At 38.3% G+C, this 19,813-nt stretch overlaps 1 protein-coding gene across 2 annotated transcripts in view; it reads left to right on the forward strand.

The window, feature by feature from the left end:
- The window catches only part of LOC130545114 (cadherin-11), a 56,431-nt gene that overhangs the window by 21,957 nt on the left and 14,661 nt on the right, over window positions 1–19,813 (forward strand). For both annotated transcript variants that reach the window (XM_057319466.1, XM_057319467.1), the window contains exons 3-5: window positions 7,055–7,349; window positions 7,523–7,642; window positions 9,939–10,106. In XM_057319466.1, coding sequence (XP_057175449.1) covers window positions 7,055–7,349; window positions 7,523–7,642; window positions 9,939–10,106 — 583 coding nt within the window. The remainder of the gene's footprint in view (window positions 1–7,054; window positions 7,350–7,522; window positions 7,643–9,938; window positions 10,107–19,813) is intronic.

Below are 19,813 nucleotides of genomic sequence, written 5' to 3' on the forward strand. Positions count from 1 at the left end.
GCCAAACACGCATACTTATCCGTCCCAGTTCATTAGCTGCAAGGCAAACTTGTGAAATTATGTTTTATTAACAAGGTTCGGGAGGAGCACGTGCAGATAATTAACTCGGCTAACTTTCGATAAACAATCACAGCAAACATCCTAACAGCCTATAAGTAGTCAAGCCACCTCACCTCCATTCTCTCGGACGTTTAGCAACATCCCTCCTCCACCCCGACTCCACACCACAACCCCGTTTTTTAACTCAGCACCGGGGGATGTGATCTGGGTCCGGGCACACACCAAGCCCGGGGCCCTCTCCCTGGTCAAGGGGCAGGTGCTTCGAGTTCGAGGAGGATTACCGAGCTCAGAGCCCTCGCCCCGGGACAGCACGCCAAACACGCATACTTATCCGTCCCATTTCATTAGCTGCAAGGCGAACTCGTGAAAGGGATTTAATTGGCCATCTGTGAGCATGTCACACCATGCCATCAAAGACTGCAGATTTCACCTTATGATGAAAAAAACCTTTTATGACTCTCAGACGCCAAACTCATGTCAAAAATCAGACCTGACTTCAGAGGTATTAAACAAGAACAGGGCTGCAGAAATTACTCATTGATGGTGGTGTGACAGCGAGACATACGCGAGGTGGTGAACAGGTCCTCTCTGGCTATCCGAAAGAGCCATTGATGATATCCGTTGTCTGATGTCTGATTAAACACATTTGTTCTTTGCTGTACTCAGATCTAACAGGATTGCTGCTCATTTCTTTTAGTGCTGATTTTTTACATCTACTTAAAATTCTCGGGGCTTTGTTCTGTGCTTCTTCTTCTGTCTTGCCTTTTCTTTCATAAGAGCTGCTCGTCCTCTGTCTCTTGCTGTCACACGAAAACCTCTCTCTTTCTGACTACAAATGGATTCAGAGTGCACCCGAGTAAAGCACTCGCCGTTCCTCACAGCTCTTATTATGATCAAAAGCATTAATGCCTCCCAAATTTTCAACCAGCCACTGGATGGTTGGAATGTCCCTGCGTCTCTGGCTGTGTATGGAGTACTGCCATGCACTTCTCAAGAGCAACTAAGGACGTCATTTTATTTATTTAAATACATTTTAAAGTAGGCGCTGCAGTCCAATTCAATGAATTCAGTTTGATGGTTAAAAAAAGTAATGATTAATTTGATTTGTGGCATTTTACAATCCCTTTTTAGAGCGGAATGTTTTATGTATTTATTAGGTTTATGGTGATATTAAAGCTGCAATTCGTAACTTTTGCCTCTGTATCATCATCTCTGTTTGAAACGTTCTATTGCAGGTTACTTTATAAAATGAATAACATTTAAGTAGCATGACTCTTCAGTTCAGTTGAATGAATTCCGACAGTTCATACTGTAAATGAAGAAGCAGCTCAAAAAATTTGCCTTTTTTCGTTTTGTAAGTATGGATATGTATAATGCATGTATAATGCAATGTAAGTCGCTTTGGATAATGCATAAATGTAAATGTAAGTTATAAAGTCAGACCAGTCTGATCTGTACAGTGCGAGCTTGTATACCCCTTAGCCTTGTTTACAACGCGATTGGCAGCCCGTAGCACATAGCAGCGAGTCACGTGACGAAAGTGAAACATTTGTTGGAATCACAATGCCGGCTCAACATCGTCATGTCTGTCAGCCATCGGCAATGGCATCGTCTATCGGCCCAACCCTAATTTTTGCATCTGCCGTTCTATATCTCTGTTTAAAAACAAAATTACAGGTTACTTTAAAGACATATTTTCACATGGTTTAATTATAGTTATAGTTTTGTTTTTAGTTTTATTAATATTTTGAATCAGCTTTTACTATTATATTTTTCTTTTGGTTAAATTATGAGCAAATTTGGTATCTGCTTTGTAATTTATTGGTTTATCTTGATGAATAAGATGTATTTATTTTAGCTTAGTTTTATTTTCTGTTTCTATTTTAAACGTATTTACATGTTTTCGTATTTCAGTGAACAATTTTTAAAATAGTATTTGTTCCAATATTTGATTTGATTTCAATAAACAGAAGTGTCCTAATTGTTTGTTTTATTCAGCTATAATAACCTTGGTTTAAATGACTAATTGAAATGACTAATTCTTATTATGATGATGACTTCTGAATGAGTCATTTGACTATAAACCAAAGTTACTTAAACAAACCAAAACTTGCTGTTTTGAATGAGGTTTCGTGAGGAAACCTTTTTTGCCACAATTTATTTATGTATTATTCAACAACTCTCCTTGTTGTTTATTCTAACCCGGGTTACAGCTTTAATATATTTCAGTGCAGAAATTAATGTTACAACCTTATTTGAGATTGTTCAAACGTTTATACACCCTTCTTGTTTTTGCGAAAGGTCAGATAAATCCCTTTGTATTGTAAATAAATGACATCTGATAGCTACATTATTTGCATGATGTTTACTCCCTCACGTATTTCCAACATAGTTGGCTGTATACAATATATGCCATGCATTATGCAGTACGCTAGTATTTTGTTCTGAACCGCAAGTCCGTTTCTAAACCGAGCGTGTGTCCAGTAGTGCGAGTGTTAATGTGAGATTATGATTCTGAGTTCTTATGTAAAAGCCTGCGACAGCTCGCACACTGGAATGGCCGTCGTTGAATATACGGCTCCAGTCTTCCACATATGACACATGCAAATGCGTCTCGGTGTGTATTAAGGTCTTTTGGGTGCTAATGTGTGGATTTGAATATCTCTGCTGTCAGACACTCAGCGGTGAGGTTTGCGTGGCTGTGGGACAGCGGTGGTCGTGATAATGAAAGTTGATCAATGATCAGGTCTGTTAATCCAGACTTCTCGACAGGTCTCATCTCTAGCCAGACGTGCATTTCTATATGCGTGTTGACGTATAGCTTAAAGGGACAGGTGACCTAAAAATGAATATTGTCAATGAATGATGAACTATATCATTTAGTCACCCATCATGTCCAAACCCGTAAGACGTTCTATGTAATGCCGTGTGTGCAGGCTGCTCTTTTCCATTTAGTGAAAGCGAATGGGGAACTGGCTTTTTCAAGTGCAAAAGCACACCACCAAAGTCATAAATGTGTTTTATACAAATTGATCTTTGTCTCATGAATCCATATGATAGCACTATGTGAGCTAGCTTTGAGGACTTTTTCATCATTTGTTTACCCTCGTGTCATTCCAAACCTGTATGATTTTCTTCTGTAGAACACAAAAGGAGATATTTTGAAGAATGTCGATAACCAAACAACACTAAACCCCATTGACTTCCACTGTACAGTATGAACACAAAACTACTTCTTTTGTGTTTCACACGAGTCACATACTCCACCGGTTTGTTAATACATGAGTTGGTGACCTTAAGCCTTTGAATGGTAGTGTACTGTACAATCGCTGGTACTCAAACTTGTGTTTTTGGGTTTTGTTAGCACTATATTCTCTCAGCAGAAACACAGGTAGAGAGAAATGGAGACATAATAAGAGGAGAAAGGTGTCATTGTTTTACAGCTCAAAGCAAAAGGAAGAGGTTTTAAGAACCCAGAAGCTCCTTTAATCACAACTTCCCTCAACCCACTTCAGTTTCCCAGCATGCCGAGCGTTAGAGTGATCACAGACCAATGTAAAGGTTTTCTTTCTGACCACACACCCGCTCTCTCCGCTGCTGTAAAGTACCACACCAAAAAGCTCTGAGAGCAAGACAAAGATAAGAGACGACTGAAGGATGTATAATCCCCTCCGCTGCTTCTGGCTGGACGTCAGCTCTCTCTCTCTCACCCTGACCCGGCTCAGAAATAATAACTTAATTTTCTTTAAACACTCTTCCCCTCCTTTTCACTCTCTCACACATCTATAGTCTGAGCTGCTGTTAAACGTAAGATTCCCCCGAGAGCGATGGTCAGATAAATAGTGGAATGAGGGTGACACAGATGGACGAACGGAAAGAGAGAATGTGCAGAACAGATGGACAGAGAGGGTGAAGGAGAAAGGATGAGGACAACACAGATGGACATACAGACTGTCCGTGTGTGTTTTGAAAAGCCGCGTTTGCAGTAGCAGGGTCGTTCTTGTACTATTTCTGTGATGTTGGCTTGTCACGATACCAGAATGTCAGTAAAATGTCACTATTTAAAGAGCTTTGGTGTTTTTTGTCGCATTGATGTGGCTGACATTTTATAAAAGTAATACTGATCAAATTTTTAAGTAATACAAATAAAATTGAACTTTTAATAAAATTACTGTTACGCACGGTCTCTTGAGGATTCTTGCTTTAATGGCCACTTATTGAATTAAACAAGTTTTCATGTCACCACTATATAGCATGCGAAAGTCTAAAACATTCGCTGCGTCCGAAATCTCCTACTTCCATACTATATAGTAGGCGAAAATGAGTATGAGTCATGAATAGTATGTCCTAAACCTCAGTATGCGAAAAACAGTAGGCGAGAAATACCCGGGTGGTCTATTACTTCCTCCGAGATTCGTGAGTGTGGATCGGATGGACACTTCTCTATCCCATGATGCCACGGGAGCTGAGCAACGCTCAAATTTTAAAAGTAAATCAAATAAATATAGCGGAAAACTTTAAGGCGGATGTCCGTTTTTAATGTAAGTGCCAATAAATGAATTTCATGTGACTAAATGATGTTTTTATCAACGCTCACGTGTTGGTTGTTGTTAATACATCATAGGTCAAAGAGTATACGGGTCACATGACCATAAAACATGCCGGACGCAGTATGTCCGAAATGTATTCATACTACTTCCACTCGTACTATAGTTTTAACGGCCGATAGCTAGGTACTTATTCAAATTCAGTACGTACTGTCACAGTATGCGATTTCGGACGCAGCGATTGACATAGTATGTAGTATGCTAGTATTCCATACTAAACGCAGCCAATGTATGTTTGATTCTACATTTGTTGGATGTTCCTCACAATTCCCCTGTGACCTTATTGGTCGGCTGAACTAATGAATTTTCTGCCCGGCCAATCATCGGCCTCCTATCAGTCCGAAAACACCTGGTGCTCCTCATATCAGGCAGACGGCATATCTGCTTATAGAGGTCTTTTTAAGCCCCAGGTGAATGGTGCCCTTTCCACTGATCCCAGATCAGTCCTCCTGCCCAAAGCTCAACCACAGCAATTATGAATTCGTCCTGAAGCATTGAAACGGGAAAGTCTTTTATTATTAAAGGATTAGTTCACCACTGAATTTACATTTTGTCATTATTTACTGGCTCACGTATATTTACAAACCCACGAGGCTTCTTTAATGCAAAACTAGGATGGTCAATACTTTTGGATATACTACCAAAAGTCATCAAAAGTTTAGAGACACATAGGGCCAGATTTACTAAACGTGGCAAAATAACGCAAGAACACAATTTAAAAAAAGCGTAGATGGGAGTGAAAATTTCTGCGGTTGATTTACTAACAAGGCGCACAATTAAAAACACAGACGCAATATCTCATTCCCATAAAGACCAACGCAATCTACTATGAGCAGCGCAAATTAGTGCAGGGTTTAAGACATGCTTTTTTGGTTGTTAAATAAAGCCGCAAATACCAGTACAATGACGAGCGCAAACCTTCGTAAATCACGTTGCGTGATTCATTTAAATTCTCTCCTTCCGTTTGAAGAGAAAACTAATAGAAATGCATATGCGACAAGGTCAGTCCTGAATAAAGCTGTGTCCACGTCTTTTCAGCGCAAATTTTCACTGCATGTCTTTAGTAAATACTGACATAGGTTTTTTCACGCCAAATGTGGCATTTGGGATGCCGTAAGCAGATGTTGGATATGGCTTTTCTTTCCTATCATTAATAATATTTTAGAATAATAGTAAACTCATCAAAACTATATGGAATGACACAAATTTAACTACGTTTTATGAATTATTTTGTGATGAAAAAGGTCTAAAATCAAAACTATCTTCAGTGTAGTTGCCCTTTGTCAAGAATTTGCAAAAATGTACTTTTGTCATTTTAAAAAGCAGCTTCTTGAGGTTTGACCCTGAGATGCTTTTCAAACAGTATTGAAGGAATTCACATCTCTTGACCTCTTATTGACCCATTTCTCTTTATTATTCAGTTCAAGTCAGTCTTTAAAAAGATATATATATTGTAAGATATATAAATGTGTACATATTTTTAATAAACAGAAATGTTATTTCTATTTCTATGTATTTCTATAATCTATCATTTATATTATTAATCACGTTAATACTTTCAAACATGCAGACATATGCCTTCAGGTCACATGATTTTCACTTCTTTTCAGTCAGGCGACCTTAAACTTTTGAACGGTAGTGTGGATTTTGCGAGAATGTGAACATTTTTATTGAATAATACAGTAAAATGTGTCTCACACAAAGCTATCGTAAAACTTCAGACGACTTGGAGTCAAACGAAGCGATTTTATGATACTTTTATGGTGCTCGTATTGTCATTATGGAGCCTGTCCTGTCCAGCCCCAGTCCTCATTCATGATATTCCTCCAAAATATTCTTCAAATATCGTTCTTTTCCAAAGAAGAACAAAAGTCCTGTGGGTTTAAAAACAACATAAGGGTGAATAAATAGTACATAATAAACAGTTCTCATTTTTAGGTCAGCTGCTCTTTTCTTTTTCATAGACAGATCTTGATGGTAGTTCTTCTCATAACATTTGTTATTTTTTGATTATCAGGTGTGTGTTTGTGTTAAATGTGAGTCACTGAAAGCAACAAACCGTTCTCATTACTTCATGGAGTTATTTATTCACATAGAAGCAGGCGGTATCTGGAGTCATTCTCTTCATCATGCCATGTTGTTAACACAAGAATATTATCCAATAGCTGATCTAGATAACAATGTCACAGGATAATAGTCACGTTTTCTTCGTAAGTTTTGGTATTATTAACATGTATGTGAGCAGCTATGTGAAAATATTTACTGTCATTGAGATGTGATCATATTATCTAAATACGATCGACACGCATATCAAGTGTTCTGTAACCTGAACAGGCCAGACTTGTTTCCAAACGTCGTCAACATTTTGTCCTTTTCTGCCTCCTTAGCTCCATTCGAGCGTGGACAGGGGTGACGGCCGAGTCAAATACATTTTAAAAGGCGACGGGGCGGGCTCTGTGTTCGTCATCGACAGCAGGACGGGGAACATTCACGTCACCAAGCCCCTTGACAGGGAGGAGAAGGACGAGTACCGTCTTATCGCCACGGCGACAGACAGGCAGACCGGCCGGGCCCTGGAGCCTTCGTCCCAGTTCATCATTCGTGTGCAAGACATCAACGATAACCCACCTGTGTTCCAGGGCGGCCCGTACAGCGCCACCGTCCCTGAGATGGCCAACATCGGTACTGCGCTCGAATGCTCTCACGCATACGCCCTTTGACTGCTGTCTCTGGGAGGGTTGAGTTTTGAGGAATGGATGGAGGGCAACATGCTCAATGAACCTTGACTTTGTCAGAAATATCTCTTATTTTTGGTCTTTCTTCCCTCTCTCTCTCTGTCTCTCTCACTCCCCCAGGCACATCCGTTATTCAAGTGACAGCCACAGATGCTGATGATCCAACCTATGGGAACAGTGCCAAAATTGTGTATTCAGTGATCCAAGGACAGCAATACTTTACTGTGGACCCACAGTCAGGTGTGCATTCTATTCTATTGACTACATTATGAAAATTCGCTAGATTTTGTTCAGCTGGCTTTATTCATGCTGTTTTAAACTCTTATCTACATTCTATTGTATTCTATTGACTAGATTACTAGTCTCGCTTAGCCAGACCTTTATACTGAAGGTCTGGAACTTATCGTCGCTTTCTTTGGCCAAGGCCCACCCAAGAGGCCATATGCCTGACAGGTAAAGCCAACCAATCACGTTTCGTTTTGTGCCGTGTCATGTAGAGATGCACCGATTGCAATTTTCTTTGCCGATTCCGATTTCAGATTTTATTACAAGTGAAACCTGCCGATTCCGATTATTGCCGATTCCGATTTTCTATCCACAAACTATATTGACAGTATACTGTATATAAAACCATATTAACTTTTCTTCAATACACATTTTTTTTTATTTTCATTGAATAAATGATTGAACATTATAATTTCCCCAAATTTCCCTAAATGCAGTTCTCCAAGCTGCATTAAATTACAGAATCTTCTCTTTCCCAAACAACTCTTAAATTGAAGAACTCTGTGACTGAAAAGAAGTACAAATAATAAAATATAACTAAACATGTCACTTAATTTACCTTTTTCATTTTTGTACTCATCTCACAAAAGTCTAGGATAACAATAAAATACTTCAACTTTATTCTTGTCTGTTTCTGTTTATGAAACTAACATTGTTTTATTTCATTTTTTCTGAAATGTAAAATAAATTGTCTTTATCTTGGGTCTGTAGGATTAAAAGAAGTGGGTTGATTTTTGCTGCAACTTCAATAAGAAAGTTAAAACTCTTATGAGTGAATTCTGCAGTTTTTTGTGTTAGTAAAGAACTCAATCAGATATACAGTACATCACATATATTGGTTGATTTATTCATTTTTTTGGATTCATTGGATTTTTAAAAACAAGTAGAAGTCGTGTTGAATGTCATTTTACCTAGGTGAACTGACCACAGTTTTAACGTAAGACAAGCAATCAGGTTGAATGGAATTTACGTTTGTTTAACACCAAGTGAACGACTTCAACATGAGTTTAGCATGTGTCAGAGTTTAGCATGATGCTAATAGCATCACTGTTAGCATACATACCCCATGTAGACGGAGCAGCGATAGATGAACTACAGTGCACCTTTTTGTCTGTACAGTACATGATGCGTGTGCACGCATGTGCAGTGAGCGGACATGAGAGATGCGCGTCAGTCAGCAGAGACTCGCGGTCCGGTGGACACACATGCGAGTATAAACGAGCCGTGAAAGACAGGCTGTGGCGTGCACGTTTACATGTTTACTGGCGACTTTGAGTGTACTGACGGCTGTGACGTTCTTGCCTGCATCACGGGCAACAGAAGATCGGCTTGGAATCGGCGAGATGTGAGACTGACCGGCCGGTCACCGGTCAGGCCGATCATACGAAAAACCGGCCGATTCCGATCTCTGGCCGGTCAATCGGTGCACCTCTAGTGTCATGTTTAGAGGCGTGGAATTGTCCCCGCAGTAACAGACCGGTGTACATTCACGAACGTGTTAAACGTTAACAGCAACAAACAATTATACGTTTATTCCGTGAACCTCCCATACTTTAAAGAATTAAGAATCGAAACTGAATATAATTGAAACCATATAAATAAATAAATCAAACCGAATCGCCAATTTGGTTGCAAAACCCAGCCCTATATATTATATTATATTATATTATATGAAATTATATGAAGTTATATGATATGATATTATATGATATTATTTTATATTCATTTACTAGATTTTGAAAGCTAGAATATATTCTAAAACGATATATTAAAATTTTCTTAAACAGTTACCTGCGTAATATTCTATTCTGTTCGGTTTACTAAATTCTAAATACAAATTGGATTCTCAGGGTTCTCCAGTTTTCTTCACAGTCCAAAGACATGCAAATTCAGTGAACTGGAGATGCTAAATTGTCCTTAGGCGTGTGTGAGAGAGTAACTGTGGATGAAACTGTGAATAAAACTAATATATTGGTTCTCACCATAGCCATGCAAGCTGGCATAGTGTTGAAAAGCAACAAAAAAACATGAACATTTTATTGAATATTATTCTGTCCCTTTTGTGTACTCGATTTTGCTGTATTATGTTTTCTTGGCTATAATCTTTTCTGTTCACTTGTGGCTAGGACATGAAGGCTGACTAGATTCTCTTTTGTGCTATTGACTATATTCTGTTCTAGTGTGATGTTCGTTCAATATCACTCATGCACAGTAATGAAAGTGGTCTAGGTGATTTGTGTCTGTCTTCCAGGCATCGTGCGCACGGCAGTACCTGACATGGACAGAGAGACACAGGCGCAGTACCTGGTGGTGCTTCAGGCCAGAGACATGGGGGGGCATCAGGGGGGCTTGACAGGGACCACCACTCTCACCGTCCATCTGAGCGACGTCAACGACAACCCACCTCGCTTCACTCAGAGTCAGTGCCTTCAGCCTTCATATCGTATTACACGCATTCAATTAAACAAGTGTGTGTTTCCAGATTTACAGAGAAGGACAAGAATGTGTGTAGTATCTAGACCAGTGGTTCTCAAACTGGGGGCCGTGGCCTCCTCGGGGGCCCCAAGATGGTTCCAGGGGGCCACAGATTTTGTGGCATTTTAGAAATATAGATATTTATCATAAATTTTGTGCAATCAAAGATCAGAAAAACAACGCCACCAACCAGTTTAATCTGTTCTTTTCTATTTTAGTCTAATCTGGATTTTTCTTAGTCCAGTCCAGACTAGTCTAGAATTTTGTCCAATCTGTACATTGCAGTGCAGTCTGGTCTGTTTTTTATTTTATTTTAGTCTGTATTCTTCCAGTTTAGTCTGTTCTTTTCCATTTCGTCTAGTTTGGACTTTTCTTATTCCAGCCTATTCTAGTATTTTCCATTTTTTTGTAGTCCTTTCTGTTCCACTTTAGTCTACTCTGTTTTAGTTTAGTCTGTTCTTTATAACTTCAGTCTAGTTTATTCTTTTCTATTTCTGTTTAGTCTGTTCGGTTTTAATTTCGTCTAGTCTTAACTTTTCATATTTCCATCTAGTCCAGTCTGTGCTTTTCCCTTTTAGTCTAGTTTGCATTTTTTCATTTTAGTCTAGTTTGTTCTCTTCCAGTCTAGTCTACAGTAGATTGTTTTCTTCCATTTTAGTGTAGTCTCTAATGTTCAGTTCAGTCTAGTTTTGTCAATTCTTTTCTAGTTTCGTCTAGTCTGGACTTTTCTTATTCCGGTCTGTTCTAGTATTTTCTGTTCCGGTTTAATGTGTTCCACCCCTCTGCTCCAGTCTAGTGTAGTCTGTTTTAATTTACTATGTTCTTTTCTATTTAAGTTTAGTCTGGAGTCTTTTCTGTTCCAGTTTAATGTGTAGTCTCTACTTTTCTCATCCACTTTAGTCCAGTCTGTTCTTTTCCATTTCATTTCATTGCAGTCTGTTCTGTTCCAGTTTCGTCTTGTTTGTACTTTTCCGTTCCAGTCTCATTTATTTTCCAGTCCAGTCTCGTATGTTTTATTTCATCTCAGTCTATTCCGTTCTGTTTCATGTTTGTCTGTTCTAGTCTGTTCTAGTATATGTTTATGGTTCAGAATATATAAGCTCTGAATTAAAAAATGGTTTTGTTGTGAAGATCAAAGAGTTGTGCCGAGGGCTCTTTATATCTCTGTCCGTGTGCACGGCATCCATTAGCCGAGCACTGTTGGCTAACAAGTGCTGTTTTCATGCCTGCCGTCTTATTTACTAGCATGAGGAGAAAAGGTGTGTATGAGACATCATGCTCTCTCATATACAGACAGTGTCTCTGTCCACTTCAGCTTATTACAGCAGTCGTATTCATAAAACCAAATCCATCTTGTTATCGTAATTGATTGACGGTTTGAAGAGGCGAGCGCTTGTTTGAAGATAGTGAGTGTGACGTCAGATGTTGACACGAGGGATTGACTCGTGTGGGTTGTATTATATTCTGTCTGATTGGGATCTGATCTTATCAGACGCGCACTGGATAAAGATGACGAACGCAATTACTCGCATGCATAAATTCCATCGCCACTCTGAACTGTTTGAATAAGATTATTTCCCTGGAAATTTGTAATACTGTTAGTTGAATATTACAGCATGTCTTATTGGCAGCGCCTCAATTATAGAGAGACTTTCGTTCATTACAGCCTTGAATCAAAGTCTATAATCACAACGGCTGAAAGCACCTGTTGTTTGTTTATCCTGTTGCACGGTCTTGCAGCAACCTGTCATGGATTTTCGTTCAGTCTCGTCCTGTAAACACCTCACAAAACCTCGTGCATTTCAAGCAGAAACGTAGTTTCAAATTAATTATGAAAAAGATGTTAGGTGAGATCTCTTCTGAAAGTCTAATGGAGACGTTTGTGAGATGTGTGGCTTTCAGGAGAAATATCTGAGACAAAGGAGACTTAAGCAAATGTTTCCATTCATTTTCCATTTAAAGGGGTCATATGGTGCGAATACGTGTTTTTCTGTGTCTTTGGTGTGTTATAAGTTGCCCATGAATGTATTAGAAACATAAAATTTAAAAAATGAAAGTGTCAGAAGAAAAGATGCATTCTATGTAAAAGCGAATGCTCACCCAGACCTGCCTTAAATGCTTCGTGTATCCACACCCCCACAAATCTACGTCAGTTGGTGGTCTGATTTGACTAAGACCGCCCAAATGTATACGCAAGTAAGGTGGGCGTACCTGTCAGTACAATTGAAGAGGAACCTGATGTTCCAAATATGGTAAGAGGCTTCACATTTTCGTCACACACATGCAGTATTCGACCAATCACTACACACTGGTTAACCGGCCAATCATAGCACACCTCACTTTTCAGAGCCATGAGCTTTGTCAAAAATCTGCGCGTTTCAGAGAGGCGGAGCAAAGAGGAGATACAAACATGCACGGTATGTGGAACATACAGCGTTTTTCAACCTTAAATCGTGTATACACATTTCATTACATCTAAAAGAAAATCTCATCTGTTTTGTCTTTCATATTGGGAGTTGTGATGGTGTATTACAGACGTTGTGTGCTGGTGTGGATTATTTCTCTGCTCTCAGCAGGTGTCCTGGATCACATTGTTTCTCAATCACAGTGTCGCTCTAGTCATGAATCTCTCAAATGAGTCTGGTGCCCGCTGACCCGTGATTTGTCACAGCTTTCATTTCTACAGCACACCTCCGTACGACTCTCCAGGTGCTAAAAACCCCAGCAGCGCGTGCGTATGTGTTGGTTTGAAGGCGAGATACGAAGGTACGTTTGATGGAAGGATAAGAGCATCCACGTGTATATGAAATATTTAAAGATGTCTTTCAAGATAACACCATCGCGGCGTGTGCTGTGGTTGTGCTTGCGAGATATCAAAGTTTGGGAGGTCGGTATGCTTGAGTGACTTTTTGATAAGGGCTATGTGTTGCTGTCAGTCTGCATCTTTGTATGCGTGTGTGTGTCCGAAGAAAAATAGGAAGTAAACAACACTGAGTCACCTCAGAGCAAGAGAGGTCCAGTGAGATGGTGCGAGCCGGACTGCACTCATAACTCAAGATGTCGCTGTGAGTTCGGAGCTAATTTCAGTCGATATAAATCACCAGTTTCACCTGCTCAGTGGTAACAGAATTACCACTAAAGGGTAAATTTTACAGAAAAACTTGTAAGTACAATAGTCGAATAATTTTAAGCTATAAATTAAGTTAGGTAATCATTGAAGTATTGAAATCTCTATCGCCATCTCATATTTGAAACATAAAATTGCACGTTAGTGTACTTGACAGTATGTTTCCCAGGGTTGTCATGATATCACATTTTCACCAAAAAAATGGCCAAAAAAGTAACGATAGAAATTATCGCAATATATATTGAAATGTTTTTTTAAAAAGTAATAAAATGCTGCTGTCAGTAATAAGTTACGCTATCTTCAGTTTTGTTCATTTTGTGTTTTGTCTTTTATTTTGGCCATTGAATCACACTTAATATACATTTCTAGACGTTTACCAGGTGCTGAATAGTTTATGAATTTACACTGTGTGTAGAATTCAATTTCATTTTATTTATATTGCACTTTTCACAATTTTCATTGTTGCAAAGCAGCTTCAAATAGATTATAATTAAAAGGAAATAATAATAATAATAGATAAATAAAATAAAAACATTATATATGAATAAAATACATTATAATACATTGTATTATTGCACGTTCTTCTCTATGCAATGTACATTAATGAAACAAAAATGAAAAAAGAACTATATTGGATTGTAAGAAACTGTCAGTTATTATACAGTATGAAGCAAATCTTTATAATATTTATAATTTGCATGATATCATGGTTTTTAATGTGACAGTTATAGACAATATCAGTATATTGTGCCACCACTAGTTGAAGTGAAATGACGTCAGCCAACTTGTAAATCATTATTAGTAGCTTACCCTTGTGAGACACTGTTTTTTGTGTGTGCACTTGTTTTGTTTTTTGTGTACTTTTTTGATCATTTTTATTTTTAAAAAGTTATAGATTGCAGCTTTAAGAAGTTCTGAGCAAACCAATACTTGTGCGAAGTTATAAAGGTGTTCATTTCATTAAGAATTTAACAGTTAACATCTTTTCTTGGCATTTGAAAGTAACAGCTGAAATAAGGAGTCAATGAAGATTTTCTCATTAGAGTAAATGTGATGCACAGACTGTTTAATCACAATCATCTCAATGACTACAAAACACTTCAGAGTCCTATTTAGACCAGATTAGTTTTCAAGATATGTGACGTTTGTCATGTTTATCATCGATTGTTAGCTGTGTCTGTAATAATCACATTTCTATCAGGATGTTTGTGTTTTCTCTGAGATTAAACCCATAGGACGCTATTTTAACGATCTAAGCGCATGGTCTTAAATGCAGGTGCACTCGGGGCGTGTCCGAATCCACGTTTGCTAGTTTAACGACCCCGGGCGCAACGGGTTGTCCCGATTCTCTTAATGAGTAATGGATGTTTTTGGGCGTAACGTGCAGTAAACCAATCAGAGTCTCATCTCTCATTCCCTTTAAGAGCCAGTTGCGCTCGCGCCATGTCGGATTCGCTATTTACTCGGTGGAATTTGCAAGAGCAAAGACTGGATGTTATTCAAGAGAGGCAACGCATCTACAGGAAAACCCGTATTTTTATCTTTATGTACACAATAATAATCATTTACATTGTCATCCATTTATTTTTTATATTTGGCATGTTTGTGTGCTGCTGCGCTTCCCTCTGTCTATTAAGTAAAGTGAAAGCTCGTTGTGGACACGCCCAGAGGCGCATTTTCTACTTACGCGCTCTTTAAATAAAACAATATATATTGCGCCATTAACTTTAGACTTTAGACTAGGTTTTAGTTGGTCTATGGCGCAGTCTGTTTTCAGTTCCTCAATAGCAACATGCCAACACTGCGCCTGAAAACGCCTCTTTTTTTTTAGACCAGCACGCCCACAAATGAGCGCAAATGCATTTGCTATTTAAACAACGCGACGCAGGACGGGACAATGAGAACTGCGTCGGGGCTGAAACTAGCAAAAGCATTGCGCCGAGTGTACGATAGGGCCCGTAAACTTTGCGGTGCTAATGCTCTAGCGATAGAGAAGTTATGTTTATTCAGGATATATCAACATGATTATTTATTTATAAATTGTAATCTGTAATTCTATATTGGATGGAAATCTTAAAATGAAAACACTTTATGTCAAAGACTATGCTAGGGTTTGATATGTGTCTATAAATGATGGGCGTGTAGCAAATATAAACTCGCGATAATCTCCAAATGATATATTTTGCACTTTTAAATGTCTAGTTGAAATTGTATGTAATAAAGTGTAGTTCTTTTTTGCTTGCAAATGCAATCGAGTAAAAGTATTCTGTTTCAATAGTCCTCAAGTACAAATTCCCCAAAATAATACTTAATAAGTATAGTAACGAAGTGCACTTATTCAACCACAGCTTCTCTCTCGCTCTTCTCGCTGCTTCAAAAGATTTAAAAACATGAATTTCTTCTGAATGTGTAAACCAAGCAACTTCTAAGCATAAAAAAGACTCTCACATGCCAACAGATGTTTTGTTGCTGGTTTTTGTGATTCCAGGCGAGATTTTAAGTTTCCAGAGAAGTGTTTCGAGCGCTGCTGTTTGTTGGCGTTGGTTACAGCATGTTGTTCACTTGTTCTTTTCTGCCTCGTTAGTCTGAAACAAGGAAATGTTTGTTGCGTCGTCTGCAAAAGCAAATATGACAAGAACTTTTTTCATTTCCAAGAACACCCTATGAAAGTAAAATGAGAGTTGTGTCGGTGTCTCTTAGTTTAGGCCAACCATAAGCTAGTGCACAAACGTTTTAAAGTCGTCCAGAAATATTAGTCAGCATCTGGTGTATATAAGTATTTATCCATTAAAATTAATCAAATCAAATAAAAAGGAGAATCAAAATACCACGTAGCAAATTATGGTTTGACCTTCACCTAAAGAACTAGAATTCTTAACTTCCTGTTTAAACAGGAAATACATCAGCACAGGAACGAAAATTGTGTTCATTCAGAGGAAGATTGATGCTCATTTGTTGCTCTTTCATATCTCGGGAGATTTGATGGACTTCTCTGTTGCGTTTCATTTAAGTATCTAACTTAGTCTCAGATGTTTCTCTTATAGTTGCGTATGAGAAATAAACGAGAGTGTAATTGTTGAAACACATGAAGAGTATGGAGGTGTGAAATGAATGTAGAATGTAGAGGTAAAATAATCTGGATTTGGGTCAATTTAATGAGAAATGAGTCCATGTTGAGATCTTCAATAATATTGAGTTTTGATCGCAGACTTGACACATCTGTTTGAGACGTTGTTGAGATCTCTTCTGAACGACCGAGACGTTTGTGACATTTCTGACTCTTTCTTATCGGACTTAAGCAGGTTCCCATTTGCACTCCATTTAACCTCCTAACTCAGATATTAAAGGGCATCTTTTGAATATTCGGTAAGAGTTAAATGTTGCTACCACGTTAAAGATCCTCTGTGGGACGGCCTGTGAAGCACAACTCTAGTAATGGTGGCGTACGGCACAGTTTCAGGGACACATGTGATTACTGGTATTCATTCCCAACGCCACAGCGATCATTTAATGGCATCCGTACCAAGATTGTCTGTCACAAACCCTCGGAGAAACGACTGCATCACGCTGTGTATCGTAATTATAAAGATTTTCATAACAATAATGATGGTGAACATTATCAGATGATGACGATAATGTGTATGAGGTGCTCTCGGGTGTTTCCGAAGAGTGTTACGGCTTCTATCATGCGTCCCTGTGGATTCCCTCATCAAAATCCACACGATTAATATTTCATGTAAGGTTCAGAGCGTTCTGCCTCAGTACGCAGCAAAATCACAGCTGAAAAATACCGCTCGGAGACATACAACACATCTTCCCTCTCTCTCTCTCTCTCTCTCTCTCTCTCTCTCTCCTACATGAATACACACTCGTCTCCTCCGCTTTTCCCAGCCTTCGCTCCGCCAGGTTTCCTAATGTCATTCTCTTTTTTGTTCTATCGATCTATCCTAATCTCTTCTGCTTATCCTTCCTCTTCTCCTCTGAATAATGCACAGTGTTGATATAGTGTGCAAAGAAGCCATATTGTATTCGCACAGTGTGTTTCTGCAATCCTCTTCTCTTGGCTGCTCTCGGCTTTAATGAATGTTAGAAGTTATTAGCTGGCACAAACTGCCTCTGGTGAATCACACTGTCTCAGCCTTTGTTGTTTGCGTGATTCATTTTCCGTTGGCCAGCAAATTAGCCTCTTAAAAGAAGCGTGGAATCGTAGCATTCCTTTTCATATTTCTGTGGCGCGCTCTCTCTTTGGATCACATGTCTCTCTTTGATACGCCCTCTCACTCTTTCTCTTGGAAGGGTTTTTATCCTATAGTTGGCTTTTTCATGGTTGAAGCGCCGGACAGAGTTGAACCTGCATCTCTCACATGTCTGTCTGTCTGTCTGTCTGTCTGTCTGTATCAGCAAAAATGTAGAAAAAAAACAATGAAGATAGATGTCTCTTATTCCATGTTATATTATACATATAAATTTTATAAAATAATATCCATCCATCCTCTTTCTGTTCTCTTTTTTCATAATTTTCTCTTACTCTTCTCATTCTCTTCTCTTTCCTCTTCTCATTCTCTTCTCTTTCTTTTCTCTTCTATTCTCACTCTGTTCTCTTTCCTCTTCTATTCTCTTCTCTTTCTTTTCTTTCCTCTTCTCATTCTCTTCTCTTTCTTTTCTCTTCTATTCTCACTCTGTTCTCTTTCCTCTTCTATTCTCTTCTCATTCTCTTCTCATTCTTTTCTCTTCTATTCTCTTCTCGTTCTCTTCTCTTTCTTTTCTCTTCTATTCTCACTGTTCTCTTTCCTCTTCTATTCTCTTCTCATTCTCTTTTCTTTCTTTCTCTTCTCTTCTATTCTCTATTCTCTTCTCATTTAATTCTCTATTCTATTCTCATTCTCTTCTCTTTCTTTTCTCTTCTATTCTCACTCTGTTCTCTTTCCTCTTCTCTTCTATTCTCTATTCTCTTCTCATTCTCATTCTCTATTCTCTTCTATTCTCTTCTCATTCTCTTCTCATTCTTTTCTCTTCTATTCTCTTCTCGTTCTCTTCTCTTTCTTTTCTCTTCTATTCTCACTGTTCTCTTTCCTCTTCTATTCTCTTCTCATTCTCTTTTCTTTCTTTCTCTTCTCTTCTATTCTCTATTCTCTTCTCATTTAATTCTCTATTCTATTCTCATTCTCTTCTCATTCTCTTTTCTTTCTTTTCTCTTCTCTTCTATTCTCTATTCTCTTCTCATTTAATTCTCTATTCTATTCTCATTCTCTTCTCATTCTGTTCTCTTCTCTTTCCTCTTCTATTCTCTCTTCTCATTCTCTTCTCTTTCTTTTCTCTTCTATTCTCATTCTGTTCTCTTCTTTCCTCTTCTCTTCTCATTCTCTTCTCATTTTTTTCTCTTCTCTTCTATTCTCATTCTGTTCTCTTCTCTTTCCTCTTCTATTCTCTATTCTCTTCTCATTCTATTCTTTCTTTTCTCTTCTATTCTCATTCTGTTCTCTTCTCATTCTTTTCTCTTCTATTCTCATTCTGTTCTTTTCTCCTCTATTCTCTTCTCTTTATTTTATTTTCTCTTCTCTTTCTTTTCTCTTCTATTCTCATTCTGTTCTCTTCTCTTTCCTCTTCTATTCTCTATTCTCTTCTCATTTTTTTCTCTTTTCTTTTCTCTTCTATTCTCTATTCTCTTCTCATTCTCTTCTCTATTCTCTTCTCATTCTCTTCTCATTCTTTTCTCTTCTCTTTCTTTTCTCTTCTATTCTCATTCTGTTCTCTTCTCTTTCCTCTTCTATTCTCTTCTTTTTTATTTCGCTCCTCTTCTTTTTCTCAGCTTTTTTCTCTTCTCTTCTCGGTCCTCTTCTTTTTCTCTGCTTTTCTCTTTTTTTCTTCTTCTCTTTCTCTTCTTTTTATTTCTGTCCTCGTCTTTTTCTCTGCTTTTCTGATCGCTTCCTCTTTTCTCTTTCTGGTCTCTTCTTTTCTCTATCCCTTCTCTTTTCTCTTCTCTAGAAAATATTTGTGTGTGATTAATGATAAAACAGGTATAAAAATGGAAAAAACTAACTCCAGTAGCAACCGTACAGCACACGCTAGCAACTTCTCCGAGCATCTTAGCAACTGCATTTTATTTTTGTTCCTGTGATTGATCATGATATAAGATATGATGTGTTGCTCTCCTGTGAGAAGAGAAGCACTTTTTATTCTCTTAATGAGTGCAGAAGATTGCCTGCGTTATTTGTTGTCTCTAATTAAGTTTCAAGCGAGTCGAGGAGGTTTTCTCTTTTTAGACTTGTATTCTTGGCCCACAGTATAGAAAGAACGAAGAGCTGTTATTAAACTGTCTTATAACTGAAGATAAACTGTCTTTCCGAACCAAGGGGGAGGCTTGGCTCTTTTCAAATTGTCTTTGACTTAAAGTCTGGCGGAGGGTGCGACGCTTATCGATTTGAAAAGCGTTTGAATGGCCGTGAGAGATTTATACCAATGCCTTATGTAACGTGATTAATGGCGGCAATTATGCAGTGACATCATGGTTTTATAGCACACCC

This window comes from Triplophysa rosa, linkage group LG21 (genome assembly GCF_024868665.1).
Source record: "Triplophysa rosa linkage group LG21, Trosa_1v2, whole genome shotgun sequence".
Classification (NCBI taxonomy): Eukaryota; Metazoa; Chordata; class Actinopteri; order Cypriniformes; family Nemacheilidae; genus Triplophysa; species Triplophysa rosa.